The 19745-nt window shown below is 39.5% G+C and overlaps 1 protein-coding gene across 1 annotated transcript in view; it reads right to left on the bottom strand.

Moving 5' to 3' along the window:
- The window catches only part of Gimd1 (GIMAP family P-loop NTPase domain containing 1), a 14985-nt gene extending 7739 nt beyond the window's left edge, over positions 1-7246 (bottom strand). The window contains exon 1 of the mRNA XM_031376173.1: positions 6854-7246. Coding sequence (XP_031232033.1) covers positions 6854-7246 — 393 coding nt within the window. The remainder of the gene's footprint in view (positions 1-6853) is intronic.
- Positions 7247-19745: the final 12499 nt, after the last annotated feature.

The raw sequence follows: 19745 nt of genomic DNA, 5'->3' as shown, positions 1-19745 counted from the left end.
AATCCATCTGTTTCATAACTTCTGTTAGTCTCACTGTGTCTTTGTTTAATTTCTGTTTCCATGATCTGCCCATTGCAAAGAGTGGGGTGTTGAAATCTCCCACTATTATTGTGTGTGGTGCAATGTGTGCTTTGAGCTTTAGTAAAGTTTCTTTTATGAATGTAGATGCCCTTGCATTTGGAGCATAGAGGTTCAGAATTGAAAGTTCCTCTTGGTAGATCATACCTTTGATGAATATGAAATGTCCCTCTGTCACACAGCACTCGTCTACTTCGGTTGTGTCTGTATGACAGGCCTAAAAACCTGATCGACCTGAGGTTTATGCTTCAAACGGAGCCAGTTTCCTGAGTAGGCAGTCGCTGACATCTCCTAGCTCAGATGTGTTCCAGATTGGCCTCTGCTAAAGTCTGTGGAGAGATCTGGATGTTTTCTTTATTCAGGCATAAAGGTGCCCTAAGAAATATTTCGTTATTAGCTAAAACTGAGATTGAACATTATTTTCTGGCCTCCACACTGTTTCAATAATCTTAATAGATTTCCTAGCTGTAATTAGCTTGGAATTTTTCCAAAGAAGCTGTCTTACCAGACAGGGTGTCTCAAGAGTTAGTGCTAGCAGTTAGGCACTTATTATCAGAACAGTCCCACACAAGGCAAAATTGTTTTACTACCAGCGAGAAGTTGTAGGACTTCCATCACTAATTATCTATGTTACAGCCAAAGAATGTTAGTATATGACCTTCAGCTACTTGCCTAGGACAGACCCAGAGAATTTATCTTGGGGCTGCCAAAATAGCCCAGGAGGAAGCACACCATTGCTCCTCTGCCTTGCACCTGGCTGCTTGTTCTCACTGACCTTGATATAGCCGTCTCCTGCCTATGTGACTTCTGTAGTTTGCCCTATTCTCTGTATACTATATAAGCCTGATTTTCACTTTGTACAAATTACATTCAGATACCACACTCCCTTGTGTCATTTTCTGTTTGTCACTCACCAAATTTTTTGCTCACCAGGCCAGAACTTTTATCACCCCATGGAACAAGGGGTGCCCGAAGAAACCCAGTCTGTGGTATCCCTCCTTATCTTTTTTGATCACTTTAGGGTGAAAGTCTATTTTATTTGATATTAGAATGCCTACCACCTGGGTGGTGGTGGCACATGCCTTTAATCCCAGCACTTGGGAGGCAGAGGCAGGCGGATTTCTGAGTTCGAGGCCAGCCTGGTCTACAGAGTGAGTTCCAGGACAGCCAAGGCTACACAGAGAAACCCTGTCTCGAAAAAAAAGCGGGGGGAATGGCTACTCCAGCTTTTTTCTTGGGACCATTGGCTTGGAAAATTGTTTTCCAGCCTCTTATTCTGAGGTAGTGTCTGTCTTTGACACTGAGATGGGTTTCCTGTATGCAACAAAATGTTGGGACCTGTTTACATACCCAGTCTGTTAGTCTATATCTTTTTATTGGGAATTGAGTCCAACCTATTAAGGAAAGGTAATTGTTGCTTCCTGTTATTTTTGTTGTTAGATGGAATTCTGTTCATGTGGCTATCTTTTTTTAGTTTTGTTGGAAAATTACTTTTTTGCTTTTTCTAGGATGTAGTTTCCCTCCTTGTGTTGAAGTTTTCCATTTATTACCCTCTGAAGGGCTGGATTTGTGGAAATATATTGTGTAAATTTGGTTTTGTCATGGAATACTTTGGTTTCTCCATCTATGGTAATTGAGAGTTTTGCTGAGTATAATAGCCTGGGCTGGCATTTGTGTTCTGTTTGGGTCTGTATGACATCAACCCAGGATCTTCTGGCTTTCATAGTCTCTGGCGAAAAGTATAGTGTAATTCTGATAGGTCTGACTTTATATGTTACTTGACCTTTTCCCATCACTGCTTTTAATGTTCTTTCTTTGTTTTGTGCATTTGGTGTTTTGACTATTATGTGGCGGGAGGAACTTCTTTTCTGGTCTAGTCTATTTGGAGTTCTGTAGGCTTCTCGTATGTTCATGGGCATCTCTTTCTTTAGGTTAGGGAAGTTTTCTATAATTTTGTTGAAGATATTTACTGGCCCTTTAAGTTGGAGTTCTTCATTCTCTTCTATACTTATTATCCTTAGGTTTGGTCTTCTCATTGTGTCCTGGATTTCCTGGATGTTTTGGGTTAGGATCTTTTTGCATTTTGTGTTTTCTTTGACTGTTGTGTCAATGTTTTCTGTGGTATCTTCTGCACCTGAGATTCTCGCTTGTATTCTGTTGGTGATGCCTGCATTTATGGTTCCTGACTTCTTTCCTAGGATTTCTATCTCCAGAGTTGTCTCTCTTTGTGAATTCTTAACTGTTTCTACTTCCATTTTTAGGTCCTGGATGGTTTTGTTCAATTCCTTCACCTCTTTGGTTGTGCTTTCCTGTAATTCAAGGGATTTTTGTGTTTCCTCTTTAAGAGCTTGAACCTGTTCACCTGTGTTCTCCTGTATTTCTTTAAGGGAGTTATTCATGCTCTTCTTAAATTCCTCTATCATTATCATGAGATATGATTTTAGATTCAAATCTTGCTTTTCTGGTGTTTTGGGATATCCAGGACTTGCTGTGGTGTGAGTACTAGGTTCTGATGAAGCCAAGTAGTCTTGGTTTCATTTGGTAAGTTTCTTGTGTTTGCCTTTCGCCATCTGTTGATCTCTGGTTGTTAGATGTTCTTGCTGTCTCTGGCTGGAGCTTGTTCCTCCTGTGGGTCTGTAAGCCTGTGTCAGCACTTCTGGGAGATCAGCTCTCCTCTGGTAAGACCTGTGTGCAGTGGGCTGTGGATCAGTCCTCCTTCCTGAGTCCTGAGTCCCTAGGTTGGAGCACTCCCCAAAGGCAAGCTCTTTGCTTGCAGGGAAGGGGCAGAGAGGGCTGTGGATCTGCAGTTCCCCCTAAGTAAAGAGGGAGGTAGAAAGGATCCTGTGCCTGCTGCCAGGCAACTACTGAGGCCTGTGCCTCCTGGTTCTTTTTTTGGTTTTTCAAAACAGGGTTTCTCCGTATAGTCCTGGCTGTCCTGGAACTCACTCTGTAGACCAGGCTGGCCTCAAATTCAGAAATCCACCTGTCTCTGACTCCCAAGTGCTGGGATTGAAGGCATGCCCCACCACTTTCCAGCTCAGCTTGCTTTCTTATAGAACCCAAGACTACCAGGTCCCTCTCTGCTTCATGACTAATTGGGAAAATGCTTTACAACTGGATCATGGAGGCATTTCCTCAACTGAAGCTCCTTTCTCTATGATAACACCAGCCTTTGTTAAGTTGACACACAAAACCATCCAGTACAACATCTCAAGTCAGAAGTCAGGGAATAGTCAACTTTAGAAAATATCTATCTAAATTTGCCTCATTTTAAAGATGAGAATATTAAGGCCTCCAATTAAGTGGCTCAATTGGAAGTCACATGGCTGATTACCAGTAGGCCTAGGCCTTTAAGAAAGGTTCCCTGATGGCCAGAGCCTTGGTTAATAGTAATATAAAATGATAATCCCCATAGCTAAACACTTATGGTATGCCAGTGCCTTAAAGGATTTACTACTGCCAGGCTCATGTCAAAATCTGAAAAGAAATTTGAGTTAAGTAGATACTTTCAACAACTACTGCTTTCTAATGAGGTTCAGAGAAGTTCCTTGTCCAAGGCCATGGTGCAAACAAGTAGGTAAGGAGTGTGAACACAGGTGTGTATAACAGATGCCATGGTCTTCATCTCTGGAATAAGCCATGCCTTGCTGTGGTTCACTTCAGTGAGTGAGCATCTCAGTGTAGAAGACTAGAGTTATAACAGGGCCCCTCTCCCATTCTCAGTGGCTCTCCTGTGAGCTGAGCTCAGTACTGAGCATGTCAGATTCACTAACATGACTGTGTAGAAGTCTTTAATATCAATAAAATCAGCATTCTTTGTGACTGTGAATCGAAAACCAAGATGGCTGGTAACATTAGGCCTGTCTTTGAATAAGTTCCAACTGCTGAATAGGCCCATGAGGTTTGTCTAGTACAATCAGACCCATCACTAGCCTTTGGGAGCCTATTGTATTATGGGCACTGACCTACAATAACAACAGCTGGCTTGTTGATTCTAAGTCAAAAATAATTTCTTAATTTCTTAAGCTTGCTCATTCACAGTAATTATACTGTGTATCATCAATTGTATAAAAGAATATTGATTTTACTCAGTTCATAGTTTCAGTACCTAGAGCTATCTTGTCTCTCTCATGCTAGCTCTTTATTGGATTAGGAATCTGTATTATGCCTTCTCTGATATATTTATGGATTTTCTTCTTAACATTCAAATAATATTCCCACCAACACTCATGTGAGTCAGTTCTTTCCTTTCCCATTTTGGAGGATACAACTCACATCTCTAAATTATTATGGACCTAATATAAATAAAGAATATCATTCAAAGGAATGCTTCGATCATCACACCTGACAGCCTATGACTCCTCTGCAGAGTATTAAAGCACAAACCAGGAAACAAGAGAAAAGCACGGGAAAGATGAGGCCAATCCTTCCATGCCTGGACTCTTTCCTTACCCGGAAAGGAAAGGACAGTTACTCCATGCTCCTTATCAGCTACGAAGGAAAAGAAATCCAGGATAAGCCTGGAACCCATGGACCTTAGCCCCTTAGACATCTGACAGCTGCTCCTGATCTGGGAGTATACACCTGGTTGCCATGAGTAACGGGGGCCCTTTCAGGAAGAATGTATAAGCCTCATGCCTGTGCCTCAGAGTCCATCATTGGAAGACAAGAGGTGTTCCAAACAGGTCTGCAATCACTCCCTGCACTCCTGGGGCTGTTCTGAGGATTGATAAGCTTTGTCTGCTGATACTCAGAAAAAAAAAAGAGAAATTATTCTATTAAAATAAAAGAAATCAAACAGGATCTGAACTTTGTTTTCGCTCATCTCATGTTGGTCTTCAATCCCTGAGTCATAGACGATGACTTAAGGGAGACAGCTATTGGAGAGTACTCTGCAGAGACCATTTCAAAGGACAAGAGACAAGCATGAATTAAACGGCACTGTAGGAAAACAGTGGATTATGATGTTCTGTATGCCGACACTAATGCTGTGACCCTTTATGTTGCAGTGACCCCCCTAACTATAAAATATTCCATCACTACTTCGTAATGGTAATTTTGCTATTGTTATGAATCTTACTGTAAATCTGATAGGCAAGATATCTGATATGTGATCCCAGAGGGTTTGCAACTCACCACTCAAGAACCACTTTTTTAGAGGAACTCAGTTATTCTGCAATCAGTCATACACAGAAATTTTTAGACACTAGTGTGTGCAGAAGGTAAGTTTAAATCCTTAGGATATTCGAACTTGAGAAAGTTTATACAATGTAACCCCTGGACTATCCACACCAGAATCTGCTGGGCCATTTGTTGAAAATGTAGACTCATCCATGACTATTGAAATAGCTTCTCAAAAGGGAGACGTGTATATCTGCATTTCCCTATTTTTATATGGGGTTTTGAAAGCAAGGTGAGGTTCAAAACCAACAACTCAAGGACCCACACACCATGCAACATCAAGAGAACAACTTATCATTTATCAACAAATGCATATCTATTCACTGATGATTATCCTGTGTAGCCCTGAGCACTTTCAGGGACAGGAAGCCTAAGTGCAAAAAGCTCATAATGTGGAAGATGTAAATAAATGTCAGAAATGATAACCAGTTAATTGCCCAAGCAGTATAATGTGTAAGAAGAGTGATTCAAGACTTAGCATCACAACAAATGTCGCAGGAAAGCTGTGCATGATTCACTGAAAAGAAACTGTGGTTTCCCATGTTTACCTGCCACGGCACTCATGTATAGGTCTCATCCCATCCATGAGCCACAAGGACTTTAGGCAGAACCTAGATAGCATACATTGTATTTGCTTATACCAGTTTATTTGTACACTTATCATCAGTTGCTAAGTTGGGGGTTTTATTCATTAGAGAGTTCAGCAAAGGGTCTAGGTAAGGGAAGGTGGGGGAGCTTGGTATGGCCACAGATAGGAGGAGTAAAGAGTGGATGTATTTATACTGGCAGAAATAGTGTAGTTAAGGGGCTCATGTAGACTATCAAGTTCAATTCCTGGAAATCATTCATTGGTCTGCTCCATCCTGGCCAAGCTCTTGATTCTCTAGACAGGGTTCACCCAAGTTTAACTGCTGGGCCTCATGAGTAGAAGTCACTTAGTTCAGATGATGAATATCCCCCTGTCACTAGTGAAGACAAAAGATTGGCCCAAATGGCAGACACAAGGTTTGTTTCTCAAGGGTTATGAATGTTTTTAAAAGTTTAGGGGAAAACCATATGTGTGATTACAAGAAAACAGTGGAAAAGTTAGGGCAACAAGAGCAGAAACTTCATCATGAAACTCCTGAAGTGTCAAGCCCTGTTGTCAACAGTAAACAAGATGGTTGCAATTAAGATACAATGGGAAATCTAAGGCCATCATGCAGCTTCCCACACTGTAAGACTTGTATTTCAAAGCATTTCTGTTAGACATTGTCAGGAAACCTGTACCCAAGCATCAGGATAATTTTAAGAACAGATTTAATGTTCTCTAAGGCTGCTTTACATAAATTCTGTGAATTCACAAACAACTACTTCTCAGAAGCCATCTTGACTCTCTCCATAGGTGTCCTCCTATGGAGAAGGTAGAGAACCACTGGTCTAAAAGAAACTACAAAATAGAACTTGTGGCAGAAAAGTCCCTTTTTCTGACTTCACTATATGGCTAACACCTTATAGTTCAAGTATCTTTTGAACCAGTTTCTTCCAAAGTCTTGCCTATGAAGATGATGCCCCTAGGTGGGATGGTGGCAGCATAACTGCATCTTTGTATTACCTGAATCAATTGGACTGAGTTAGATGCTTCCTGTCCGAAGAAAGGCACATCAGCTCTCTGGACCAGCAGAGCAAGATGGAGACCCTTTTGTCCAAAGTGATGCACCAAGGCCTTCTTCACTTCCTGTTTTACACATCCTGTGCTCAGCTTGCTGTGTGGATACCCTGGAGTGTCCAATACCTGTATCTGCAGGCTTATCTCTTGTCCCCCTCGACGCATGAAGCCATGGAGGTGACAACTGCGGCCCAGGCTGCAATCTTTGGTTACGGAGCCTGGAGCAAAGTTGCTGTAGAAGTCAGAACTTCCCAAGAGAATGTTCCCAGCAGAACTTTTCCCACTCTGAGTCCCGCCAAAGACAGCCAAATTGATGATCACCGTGTCGGTGTCCATCATAGCTGTGGGTAAACAGAGGCACCACAAGAAGAATTAGGCATGTATACTTACCCAACATAAAGCCTTTGACCTGGCCTGGCATATGTTGTGTACAATTGTCCCTCAGTCTATGGGGGGAGACTTATTGCTCCAGAATTTACCAAAACCTGTTCATACTCAACCTACTTATATAAAATGGTGTAGTATTTATATAACTTAGTCACAACACCCTTTATAATACTCTAAACCAGTGGTTCTCAACCTTCCTAATGCTGTAACTCATTATGGTGACTCTCAACCATAAAACTATTTTGTTGCTGCTTCATAACTATCATTTTGCTACTGTTATAAAATTTAATGTAAATAACTGATACACAAGATATCTGATATGTGACCCTTGTGGAAGGGTCTTAGAACCCCAGAGGGGTTAAGACCTACAGGATGAGAACCACTGCTCTAAATGATATCTAGATTATATTTAGTATAATGTAATAGTATAATTAGTATAATTTAACAGTAAAGTGTAAGCACTGTCATACTTTATTTTTTGAGGAACAATGACAAAGACAAAGGAAGTCTTACATGGCAAATGCAGATGTGATTTTCTCTGAATATTTTCAGCCTATGATTGGATAAATCTTCAGATACAGCAGCCACAGATGGAGAGAGTTTCCTGTGCTGCATAGAATGAGCTTCCTCCTCCTTTGTAGTAACCGAAGCAGGGCTGTGTGCTCTACAACCTGATGTCTCAAGACAGAGCAGGGCTAAAATCCACTTATCAGTGAGTGCATACTATGTATGTTCTTTTGTGATTGGGTTACCTCACTCAAGATGATATTTTCTAGTTCCATCCATTTTCCTAAGAGTTTCACGAATTCATCGTTTTTAATAGCTGAGTAGTACTCCATTGTGTAAATATACCACATTTTCTGTACCCATTCCTCTGTTGAAGGACATCTGGGTTCTTAACCTCAGAATACCCAAGATACAATTCAGAGACCACATGAAGCTCAAGAAGAAGGAAGATCAAAGTGTGAGCACTTCGGTCCTTCTCAGAAGGGGGAACAAATACTCTTGGGGGGGCGGAATACAGAGACAAAGTGTAGAGCAGAGACTGAAGGAAAGGCCACCCAGAGACTGCCTCATCTGGGGATCCATACCATATACAGTCACCGAACCCAGACACTATTGTGGATGCCAACAAGTGCATGCTGACAGGAGCCTGATATAGCTGTCTCCTGAGAGGCTCTGCCAGAACCTGACAAATGCAGAGGCAGATGCTCACAGCCAACCACTGGACTGAGCATGGGGTCCCCAATGAAGGAGTTGGAGAAAGGACTGAAGGAGTCGAGGGGGTTTACAGCCCCATGGGGGAAGCAACAGTGTCAACCTGACACATCCCCCGGAGCTCCTGGGGACTAGACCACCAACCAAAGAGTACACATGGAGGGACCCATGGCTCCAGCCTTTGACAAAATCCAATACTCCATTCATGTTAAAGGTATTAAAGAAATCAGGGATACAGGGCATATACCTAAACATAATCAAAGCAATATACAGCAAGCCAATAGCCAACATCAAAATGGAGAGAAACTTAAATCAATTCCATTAAAACCAGGGACAAGACAATGCTGCCCACTCTTTCCCTATCTATTCCATATAGTACTTGAAGTTCCAGTTAGAGCAATAAGGTAACAAAAGGAGATCAAGGAGATACAAATTGGAAAGGACGAAGACAAAGTATCACTATTTGCAGATGGATCTGACACTATACATAAGCCACCCCCAAAATTCTACCAGAGAAGTCCTATAGCTGATAATCCCTTCAGCAAAGTGGCTGGACACAAGATTAACTTAAAAAAAAAAAGAAGACATCAATAGCTTTCCTGTGCACAAATGGCAAACAGGCTGAGAAGGAAATCAGAGAAACGGCACCCTTCAATATCCACAAACAATATAAACAATCCTGGGGTAACTAGCTAAGCAAGAGAAATACCTGCATGATAGAAACTTCAAAACTTTGAAGAAGGAGATTGAAGAAAATATCAGAAGATGGAAAGTCCTCCCGTGCTCACTCACCATTGTCATTGATTTATGAGCATAGCTACTGGCAAACTGTCACATGACCTCAGTAACACTTGAATGGGTAATAGCTATTATTTTGCTTGTGATTTATAATTCTGTTACATGGTGCTAAGTAACCCAGGCTTCTCTAGTTCTCTAAGTTTTTTCACCCCAGGATTTCCAGGTCGTATCACAAACACCTTCGAGAAGCTACATGGTTGAACAATACGTAGGTATCCAGTCATGCAGCTCATTCGATTATGTTGCCACATGAAGTTGCCATTCATTTCTGTTTAGTCCCGATCACATATATAATACATTTTAAATCCACTTACCCCTTTTGATCCTGGAAATGTATTCTTTACGGACTTCTTTGGAACAGTTTATTCTTCGAAATGAACTTTGGTCTCCTAACTGTGTGGTACTAGCCGGGGACTGATACTGTATCGTTTTTTAGTTAATCTGTCACCAGACATCCTCTTTATAAGTGATTAGCTGTCTTCTAATCAGAGCCTACATATGTTATCTGACAGGACTATCCTTTTAATCAGTACTTCCTGAAACCTACATTTCCAGAATTAAATGCTGAGTGTGTTTCTAATAAGTAACAAGGTACCCAGAGCAAAAGGATAAAACATTCTTAGGGACAGTTAAAGCTTTTCCATTTTACTGGATAAACCCTACATCACTTTATGAAAAATGCCAATGACGTCTACAGCCATACCACCCTGAATGCACCCGATCTCGTGTGATCTCAGAAGTTAAGCAAGTTCAGGCCTGGTTAGTACTTGGATGGGAGACTGCTGTAGGCTTTTTTTTAAAAAAGAAGAAAAAGAAAAAAAAAAAGAAAAATGCCAGTGAGTATACGTGTGTATATAATAATTTACAGACTATGTAACAGTAACACATTCACAAATTCAAATTGTTCTATGAAAATTCTCTAGGTTATTTCTGTATATTTGAAATGTATCATCTTAAGCTGTTAAAATCTCCTGTGTGCTCAAGGACATGCAATGGCATAAGTAACTACTGATGATGTATTTAAGGTGCACAGTGAACCGTAAGTTGCTATTAGATAGTTTTTCTTTAAAATTAGTTTTGTTTAGATATTTTAAATCTTAGATTTGTCTTCCTCCTCTTTTTATTGTATAGCCCACAGTTTCCCAACCTCATTCACATCACGCGTGAGATACATCTTTGTGGTTACATTCTAGTCCTTCTTTACAGCTCTTGAGAAGTCTATCGAGCATCACTTCTGTGAAGGCAATCTGGAGACAGCTGGGACTTCCTCTTCCTGTGTGGGTCTGACAAGGCTGATGCTAATGGAATCTATCCTTCATGAGCTCTAGTTCTCTTGAATGAAGCAGAAAAGAGCCTCCCCCAGGTGGCAGTAGCAGTGTGTTCCCTCAGAAGGAATTTTCAACCAGAATTTAAGTGGCTGCCTCAAAGTGTACACTGACATCCAGCAATCTACAGCAACATGTATTCGTTGTAGAGTGGATTTTGTTTTTTTTAAAGAGTGGGGGCTAGTAGGCCTTCGTTTCTGTGTTTCCTTATGGAATGCAGCGAGCACAGAATAGAACCTAATTTTTAAACCTCTCATTTTTGAAATGAGAGTTTAGGTCATTTGCTGAATACAAAAGGAAGGGTTATGAAAGGAAATCTGATGTTTACAAAAGGAAGTGGACTGTTCACAAGCATAGTTATAAATGGCACTGTCTGCAAATGATTAGACACATTGTCTAATGCTATATTAGATTTGAGACTATTTTATGGATTTATAGGAGGAAAATGACAAATATTAAACAAATTATCTAACAACAGTATTGTTTTTCTTGCTGTTTGCTTTGGTAAGTCAGGGTAAAAGAACAACTTAAAAAAGTACCTTTTCGCTGGCTTTACTAAATATGCTGTCTTAGGACTGAAAAGGCATTATCCTTAATTAGATGGTTCCAGAATGCATGTTAGAAAGCAAAAATTAGCTACTTCAAGTTTAAAAAAAAGTTAAAGCAGATCCTGAAAAAATTAGATAAAATCACAAAAAGGAATTCCAGCCTGCCGGAATTGGCTGAAAGGGGGGAGCCGAGCAAACAGATTAACATTAGGAGAAGGGCCTGTGGCCTGGGATAGGGATTTCAGCATTTCCACCCAGGAGAATCTCCTAAGCTGGGAGGTGGAAAGAACTCAGGGATGACTTCAGAGCCGGAAGGACTAATGTTCAACTTTTAGTCCTCTGCATCTGCGGGATGCAAAGCTCCTTGTCTTCATAGTTTCCTTATGAGATGGCTTTCCATCTTTATTTTAGTTTTGCTTTTTATTTTATTTTACTTGGTAGAAACTAAAGAAAGGTTTCAGGTTTATCTGTATATTAGTTCAGGATAAGGACCACACAAGTTGGAGGACATATGACTACAAAGAAGTCACAAGTAAGTAAGGAGGTCTCTGCTGTAAGAATGCTAGTTCCCAGGAACTTGTAGGAACCATTCAGAGGATATGAGGCCTTCCATAATCCATGAAATCATATATTTTGAGATGACAACATTCTAGCTGCTATTAGACTTCCAACTTACATACATATATATTGTATATAGCAACAGTTCTCAACACGTGGGTGGTATCCCCTTAGGGGTTTGAATGACCCTTTCACAAGGGTCCCCTAAGACCATCAAAAAACACAGATATTTACATTCAATTTGTAATAGTAGCAAAATTACAGTTATGAAGTAGCAACAAAAGTAATTTTACGGTTTAGGGTCACCACAACATGAGAAATTGTATTAAAAGTTTGCAATGTTAGGAAGGTTGAAAGCCATTGGTATATAGTCAATATTTACACACATGCACAAATGCATATATTTCTGTGTGTTCATGTGTATATGCACATATGAACAAAGCTTATCACTTGTCTATATATTCAATAAAATCCCACATCTTTATCAAATGAATTCTGTTATAAACAGATCTTGCCAGACAGCAATTTGATTAAATGTGCTTACATTTTAGTGAACCTTCATTTTCATTAGTTCAAACTGAAACCTTTGCTCTGATTGTATTTCTTTTTATAATACATAAGACCTATAGTGCATAGGTAGGTCAGGTGTCCTCTGATGGCCTGTGCTTTAATCTCAGCCACTACACAAATTTGAGTATCCTCTCAGCTGACCAGAGGTCCAGGCTGATTGTGCCTTGGATGACATGGTCCAAGTTGGTTTTAGAATAAGGAATCAGATCTCACTTTTATTGAGACACTGGCCACAAGTTCAAATATACAAGACGAGTAATCTTAACTTGAATATTATTGGAGCAACGAATAATGTTCAGGTTTAGACATGACTATGGGAATGAAGCCTTCAGTCCAAACCATGTTTTGTATCTTGTAGTTTCTGGCATTCACACTGCCATGCAGAACTGTCAGGGTGTTGGCATTTAGCTCTGTTGTTATTTGTTTGCTTGGCTTTATTCTGAACAGTTGTACATCTTTTCAAACTATAAATGTAGCGTGTATTTTTCAAAGCCTTAAATACAGAAAGAAAAATTACTAGCCAACAGGGAAGTAGAATTACTTTTGGATACTAATTGCTGGGGGACCATGAGATATTAGCTCCTTTGGGGACATTTCTTGTTCCTAACAGTGCCATCCTTGCATTTACTCCTCTTCTTTAAGAAACTCTTTTGCAATGAGAAGCATCCATGATGGAAGAAGCCTTTGAACTGTGTGGAGGCAATAGTAGTTTTTGGCAATCACTTAAGTCGCAGTGCTTTTTAATATATTACTGCATTTAGTTTTATAATATTCAAAATTTGTAAACTTCATTAATAGCCAGATTTATTTATAGCATTACACATTTAAAATGTTGACTATTTTATGCTTGTAGTGTATACATGTACTCATATATGTGCACATATCTATAAGAAGGCTGCAAGTTGATGTTGCTCTCTACATTTTCTCCTCCCCCCACCCAGCCCTGCTCGCTCTGGCCTATTTATTTATTATATATAAGTACACTGTAGCTATCTTCAGACATCCCAAAAGAGGGCATCAGATCTCATTACAGATGGTTGCTGGGACTTGAACTCATGACCTCTGGAAGAGCAGTCAGTGTTCTCACCCACTGAGCCATCTCTCCAGCCCTCTTCATTTTCTTTGAAAGGCAATCCCTGTCATGGAACCTCGGGCTCACCATTGCAGCTAGAATGGCTGGCTCACAACATGGCCCAACCACTGGAGTTGCAGGCTCATGCCACCACACCTTGCTTTTAAGTGTATGCTGGGAACCTAATGAGGTCCTTGCAAATAGACAACAAGTGCTTTTCCCAGGAAACCGTCTCTCTATTCTCTGAAATCTTATTCATATTATATTTATCCTTTTTACACTCAAGAATACACTATCCTCTTAAAAGAAATTTGGAAAAATTCTCTCTTGTGTGGTTCTTTGTGATAATTTATAATCTATACCACTTATCATCAGAAGACTTATAAAACTCTCAAGAAAGCCGGGCGGTGGTGGCACAAGCCTTTAATCCCAGCACTTGGGAGGCAGAGGCAGGCGGATTTCTGAGTTCGAGGCCACCTGGTCTACAGAGTGAGTTCCAGGACAGCCAGAGCTACACAGAGAAACCCTGTCTCCAAAAAAAAAAAAAAAAAAAAAAAAAAAACTCTCAAGAAGATGGCTGAACTGAATGGTGTTCTAGACCTGATTGTTGGACAATTTAAAAATTCTACTAAAGTAATTTGACCCTTCTTGTATACATTTCAGCGATTACACTTATTTTACCCACGTCTTAATATTTTTTAATATTTAATTACCTTTGCTTCTAGAACTAGTTCTCCACTTTTGTTCAGAAGTCACTGAAGTTCTGTTAATGTGTTGAGAGATTCTATTTACTTAAGAAGAAATGCTTTCTTTGTGTGTAAACACAATTAACTTTTGTACCCTTAAGGTTTGAAATGGATCTTTAGGAAAAAAGCATATATTAAATTTACAACCTGGTTCCTTTAGTGTGTGTGTGTGTGTGTGTGTGTGTGTGTGTGTGTGTGCAATTTATTTGTACATATAAAAAGAGTTTTTCTTTTTTCTTGTTTTTTGTTTTGTTTTTTGTTTTGCTTTCTTTTGTTTTTCTGGTTTTTTGAGACAGGGTTTCTCTGTATAGCCCTGGCTGTCCAGGAACTCACTCTGTAGACCAGGCTGGCCTTGAACTCAGAAATCCGCATGCCTCTGCTTCCCAAGTGCTGGGACTAAAGGTGTGTGCCACCACCGCCCAGCAAGAGTTTTTCTTTTTGTTCTTTCCTTTAGAACTATTTTGAGGGACGGGGTAATGCAGGAAATCAAGGGATTATAGAGTTCTGTACAGAGGAGTTGTTCAAAGCTATTTTTTTTTTTTTTTGAGACAGGGTTTCTCTGTGTAGTCCTGGCTGTGCTGGAACTCACTCTGTAGACCAGGCTGGCCTCGAACTCAGAAATCCACCTGCCTCTACCTCCCAAGTGCTGGGATTAAAGGCGTGCGCCACCACCGTCCGGCCGAAGCTATTTTAATGTTGACAGTAATGTGCTTGGCTTCTGTTTGGTACCCATTGTTGATCTCAGTTTTTCTAATCATATAAGCCCAACTCACAAACAATTATAGGAACAATATTAATAATAGCAGTAACAAAAATAGACTTTATGGGACAATTACCATGAGGCAGGCAAGTGCTTTATAAACCTTTTTTTTTTAAACTTCAAATAACAAGTGAGTGTTGTAGGCACTATTGTCTTTCTAGATGAAGACTGTCTGGAAAAGAATCCTTCCCATATCACAGCTTAGCAGTAGAGAGGGATTCAGGACATACCCCAAAACTATTATAAATGACTCCATTGTTAAATTCCATCCCCTGCTGATTGGGTACTGAAGCCCTGTAATCGCGGCCTACACAGTTCATCACACCCTGCTTGTCAGCCAAGACTCCACAGAAATTAGTAAGTGTGATTTACGACACAGAGGCAGAGCAGGCCAGAGAGTGGGTGGGAAGTTTTAAGAATGGTTTTCAGTCACTTGCCACATGAGCTAAGCACCAAGAGACAAGTGCTAAGGTGGATGCGTTGTGTGGTCTGTGAGCAATGAGGTCAGTATGGAACAGTGGTAGGTTTTGAAAAGAGACATATGATACTTCCATAATTCCTAAAAGGTGAAACGGAATAGGTCTGTATAAGAGCCGCTATCTGTGCCAAGCGTGATTATATGAAACTGAAGTCATTGCTTTACAATAATACTATAATATTGTTGGGCTAAAAAAGAAACCGTGGCCCATCAATATTTGGGAAAACGCATCTGAAACATATTGTTGCTTCAGATGCAGTGGAAGAGTTGAATTTCACCTCCTAGCCAGATGGGGAAGGTATACAGGATATTAGAAAGTGGAATAAAGGCTGTGTTCAGACAGCTTGATAGGAAGCTTGACTTGGCCAACTGGCTGGTAAGAAAGATTACACATGTCAGAGAGCACAGCTTCACAACCCATGGTGGTCCTTCGTATGATGCTGATTTTATCTTCAGTCCTTGGTTATACTACCTCTTTTTAAAGACTAAGTAAGGTATTTAGCACTATTTCTAAATTCTGTGGTATACATAAAATTTACATTATAATCACAGAATAAGGGATAATGTTTAGAGTTGTTATGTTAAGTAAATGCATAGGGTGATTTTCATCCTGGAACCATAATAAAGTTTCATGACATGACCAGTATTCACAGCACGCAATGTGAAAGAATACATCTCTCTCTTTCTCTCTCTCTCTCTCTCTCTCTCTCTTTCTCTGCGTGTATGCCTTAAGGACAATTAAATAAATCTCACTGTTACTTAAAGTGGATATATTCTTGAAATAATTTTATTTGAAAAGTAAAACAAGATGTAAATGTTTGTTACAGCGTATGTAGGAACTGTAGATATCAAACAAGCTCCGGAGTTTCTTCACTCAGCATATAGATAAACAATTAATTAATAAATAGGAATCATAATGTTGAGTGGCAGCTGTGCTTTGGGTATGCGATTTACTTTCTGGAAATCAAAATGTGAGGCAGTGTAAATTATACAGGGTTTATTTGTAAGTCTGTCTTCCCAATCTTGTGTGTGTTTCATAAAATAAAACTTCTTTTTTAAAAGAATTATTTATTTACAGTACACTGTAGCTGTTTTCAGGCACACCAGAGGAGGACATCAGATCTCATTACAGATGGTTGTGAGGCCACCATGTGGTTGCTAGAAATTGAACTCAGGACCTCTGGAAGAGCAGACAGTGCTCTTAACCCATGAGCCATCTCTCCAGTCCCAAGATAAAAATTCTTATTGAAACTAAAATGAAACATACTCAGGTTTAAGATAATTTTCATCACTCAGTAGGTAAAGGTGTCTGCTGACAGGCATGATGACTCCAATTTAATCCCGGGGGCTTCCATTGTGAAAGTCAAGAACTGACTCCTCTGATCTTTTCTACACAACGAAATAAAATAAAATGCAAAACAAGACAAAACAAAACAAAACAACAACAAATGAACAAAACCCCAAAGGCTTCATTGCCTTGTTTCTTCCCTTTTTTACCATGTATAAGCAGAATCAGTCATTTAAATAAATAATTGGATACTTCTATGTGGAGGCATAATAGGAACATAAGTAGAAAATTGGTTAAAGAAATCAAGAGCATTTCTAAGCCTGTCTTACTTCTGCAGATAAAGAGAAACAACGATTTGCTCCACAGGGCTGCTGTAGGCCAGGGCAATGGGTTGAAAATGTGTTTTACAAAGTCTCTCTGAGGTAGATGCAAGGCTTGGATTTGGCTTTGTTTCCATCAGGGCTTCTGATGAAGTCTGGTCCCAGCTTCACAGTGGTATGAGCTATGTGGGTGAAGAGACCTCCTCAGAGAAACAAGGCTCTTCCTGAGTGAGTTTTCATGCATGTGGGATGGGATTAGCTATGGTCAGATGGTAAAGCAAAGCTGGATTTCTTGCTTCTCCTCTGCAGGTGCTAGCTTGTGCTCCTCCCCAACTCCTCTTTTCCTACTAAAAAGGATGAAGGCAAAACTCTCATTATCCTGACTGTGGACTGAAAACTCATGAGCTAAAACAAGGCTTTCATTGTACATTAGCCAGACCCAGGTATCCTGTTATAGGAAAAGAACAGGGGGAAGAAAAGGAGGAGAAAGAAGAGGAGGAGGAGGAGGAGGAGGAGGAAAAAAATAATGAAGTTTAGTACATATCTGTTAAATTCATCTTTACAATATGACAATTTAAACCCAATTCTTTTCTAGTCTTAAGGTCATTCTAACCTATATATTCATGTATCTTTTCAAGTGAGACCATCATGAAAACTGTTGTGGAGAGGAATAAAGAGTAGATAAAACTGGCTAGATTTTATATATTGGGTTGATATATAATTTATATCTCCATAATAACTTTCTTGAACAAAATATAGTTGAAATGGTTTTCTGAATTTATTTAAAATTTACAGATATTGGTTTAAATTTCTTCTGTAATACTGACTGCTTATATGAAATGGATATTCTTTATTTTCTCTCTCCAAAGTGGAATCAGTAAAACTTTATGGGACAAGTCGAATAACACATATACAAGAACTGAGCTACTGATATCAAACCAGTAGCATAATGCTTAATGCATAGAAAGCGTATGTAAGCATTCACTTGGAATAACTGTAGTTTTTGCTCTAAATTCCTCCACCCCCATGTGCTACTTGGTGACTAGTACACTTCCTTGAAACCGGGCATGTGCAGAAGTCTTCATGGGCTGTGTGTTTCTGCAGAGCTCTGACTCCTTAGTCGTAAATCTGATCTCTCCTGGCCACTTCCTGTTGTTTCCCAGCCTCATTGCACTGACCAAACCCAATTTCCTGTTCTTGCCCACTGGCTGTAAAAACTAAAAAAAAAAAAAAAATAGTGGCATATTAAAGACATATAAATCTGTGATTAAAACTGAAAGTACAAGATAAACCATAATTTTGTTCCAGGATTTCCAGACAATTCAATGGGAGAGTCTTAAAACTACAACAACAGCAACAATAACAACAACATCTAAGTAAGTCTTGGGTTCATGGCATATGCCTTTAATTAGAGCACTAGGGAATCAGAGAACAGGATGATTTGGTGGCCAGTATGGTCGACATAGTGAGTTCCAGGCAAAGCAGGTAAACATAGTAAGACCTAGTCTCAAAAACAAAAACAAAACAAAACTAACCAACTAACCAAACAAACAACAAAACCCAACAAAATCCAAACAAACCAGCCAACCAACCAATCAACCAACCAATCAATCAACCAGGTTGTAGCTCTATCAGCAAAATTGACTGGATATTCATGTACACATAGATGTGAACAAACTTTGAATCTTTTTTAAAAAAGATTTATTTATTTTATGTATATGAGTGCACTGTTGCTGTTTTCAGACACACCAGAAGAGGGCTTCAGATCCCATTACAGATGGTTCTGAGCCACCATGTGGTTGCTCGGAATTGAACTCAGGACCCCTGGAAGAGCAGTCAGCGCTCTTACCGTTGAGCTATCTCTCCAGCCCCAAACTTTGACTCTTACTTTATGTCATACACAAAATTGACAAACATTGGATCATAGATCTAAATGAAAACATAAAATGATGTAACTACCTGAAGAAAATATGAGAATGCATCCTTACAACTTCTGCCTCACCAGCGGTGTTTTGGATGAAATTACAAGCACATGAGTGATGAGAAAAATAGTGGATCAGACATCATAAAAGTTAAAAATATTTTGCTTCAAAGACTTCATCAAGAAAGGGAGAGGGTAACTCATTGAGTGTGAGAAAACTACATAGCTCAGATCTAATAAAATAATTAAATACAGAATACAGGAAGAATTATTATAACTCAATGACAAAAATTTGATTAGAGCAAAGAATGTGAACAGAAACTTGCTGGAAATGAGATATAAATGACTGAGAAGGGCATGAATGGATGTTCAACATCACTGCACTATGTAAGTACAAATCAAATCCCAAACAGGATACCATCCAATCTCCCCAATATGGCAACAAAAAGAATCAGATAATAGCACGTGTTATTAGTGACTCGGAGATATTTATTCCCTCCTGTATTGCTCATGCTGTTGAAGCCAGTTTGGTAGCAATGTTATGATTTCACAAACTGCTAAGTTCAAGATTACTGTATAATCTAGTAATCTACTCTTGATACATATTCAATAAAGATGAAAATATTTGCTCACACAGACCATCCTACATGAATATTTACAGTTGCAGTACTCATTGCAGGCCCAAGTAGAAATAACCAAAATGTCTATTAATAATTGGTAGAGTGAGATGCTCTTTGGGATTCGGCATATTTGTCAACAGAAAAAAAAAATAGAACACTGAACACTGGTACAATATTACCACACAGCTGAGTCTTGGAAACAGTATCCTATGGCAGTCAGGAAGCGTCA

The sequence above is a fragment of the Mastomys coucha genome, unplaced genomic scaffold, assembly GCF_008632895.1.
Source record: "Mastomys coucha isolate ucsf_1 unplaced genomic scaffold, UCSF_Mcou_1 pScaffold16, whole genome shotgun sequence".
Taxonomy (NCBI): domain Eukaryota; kingdom Metazoa; phylum Chordata; class Mammalia; order Rodentia; family Muridae; genus Mastomys; species Mastomys coucha.
This window is presented reverse-complemented; position numbering and strand designations above follow the sequence as displayed.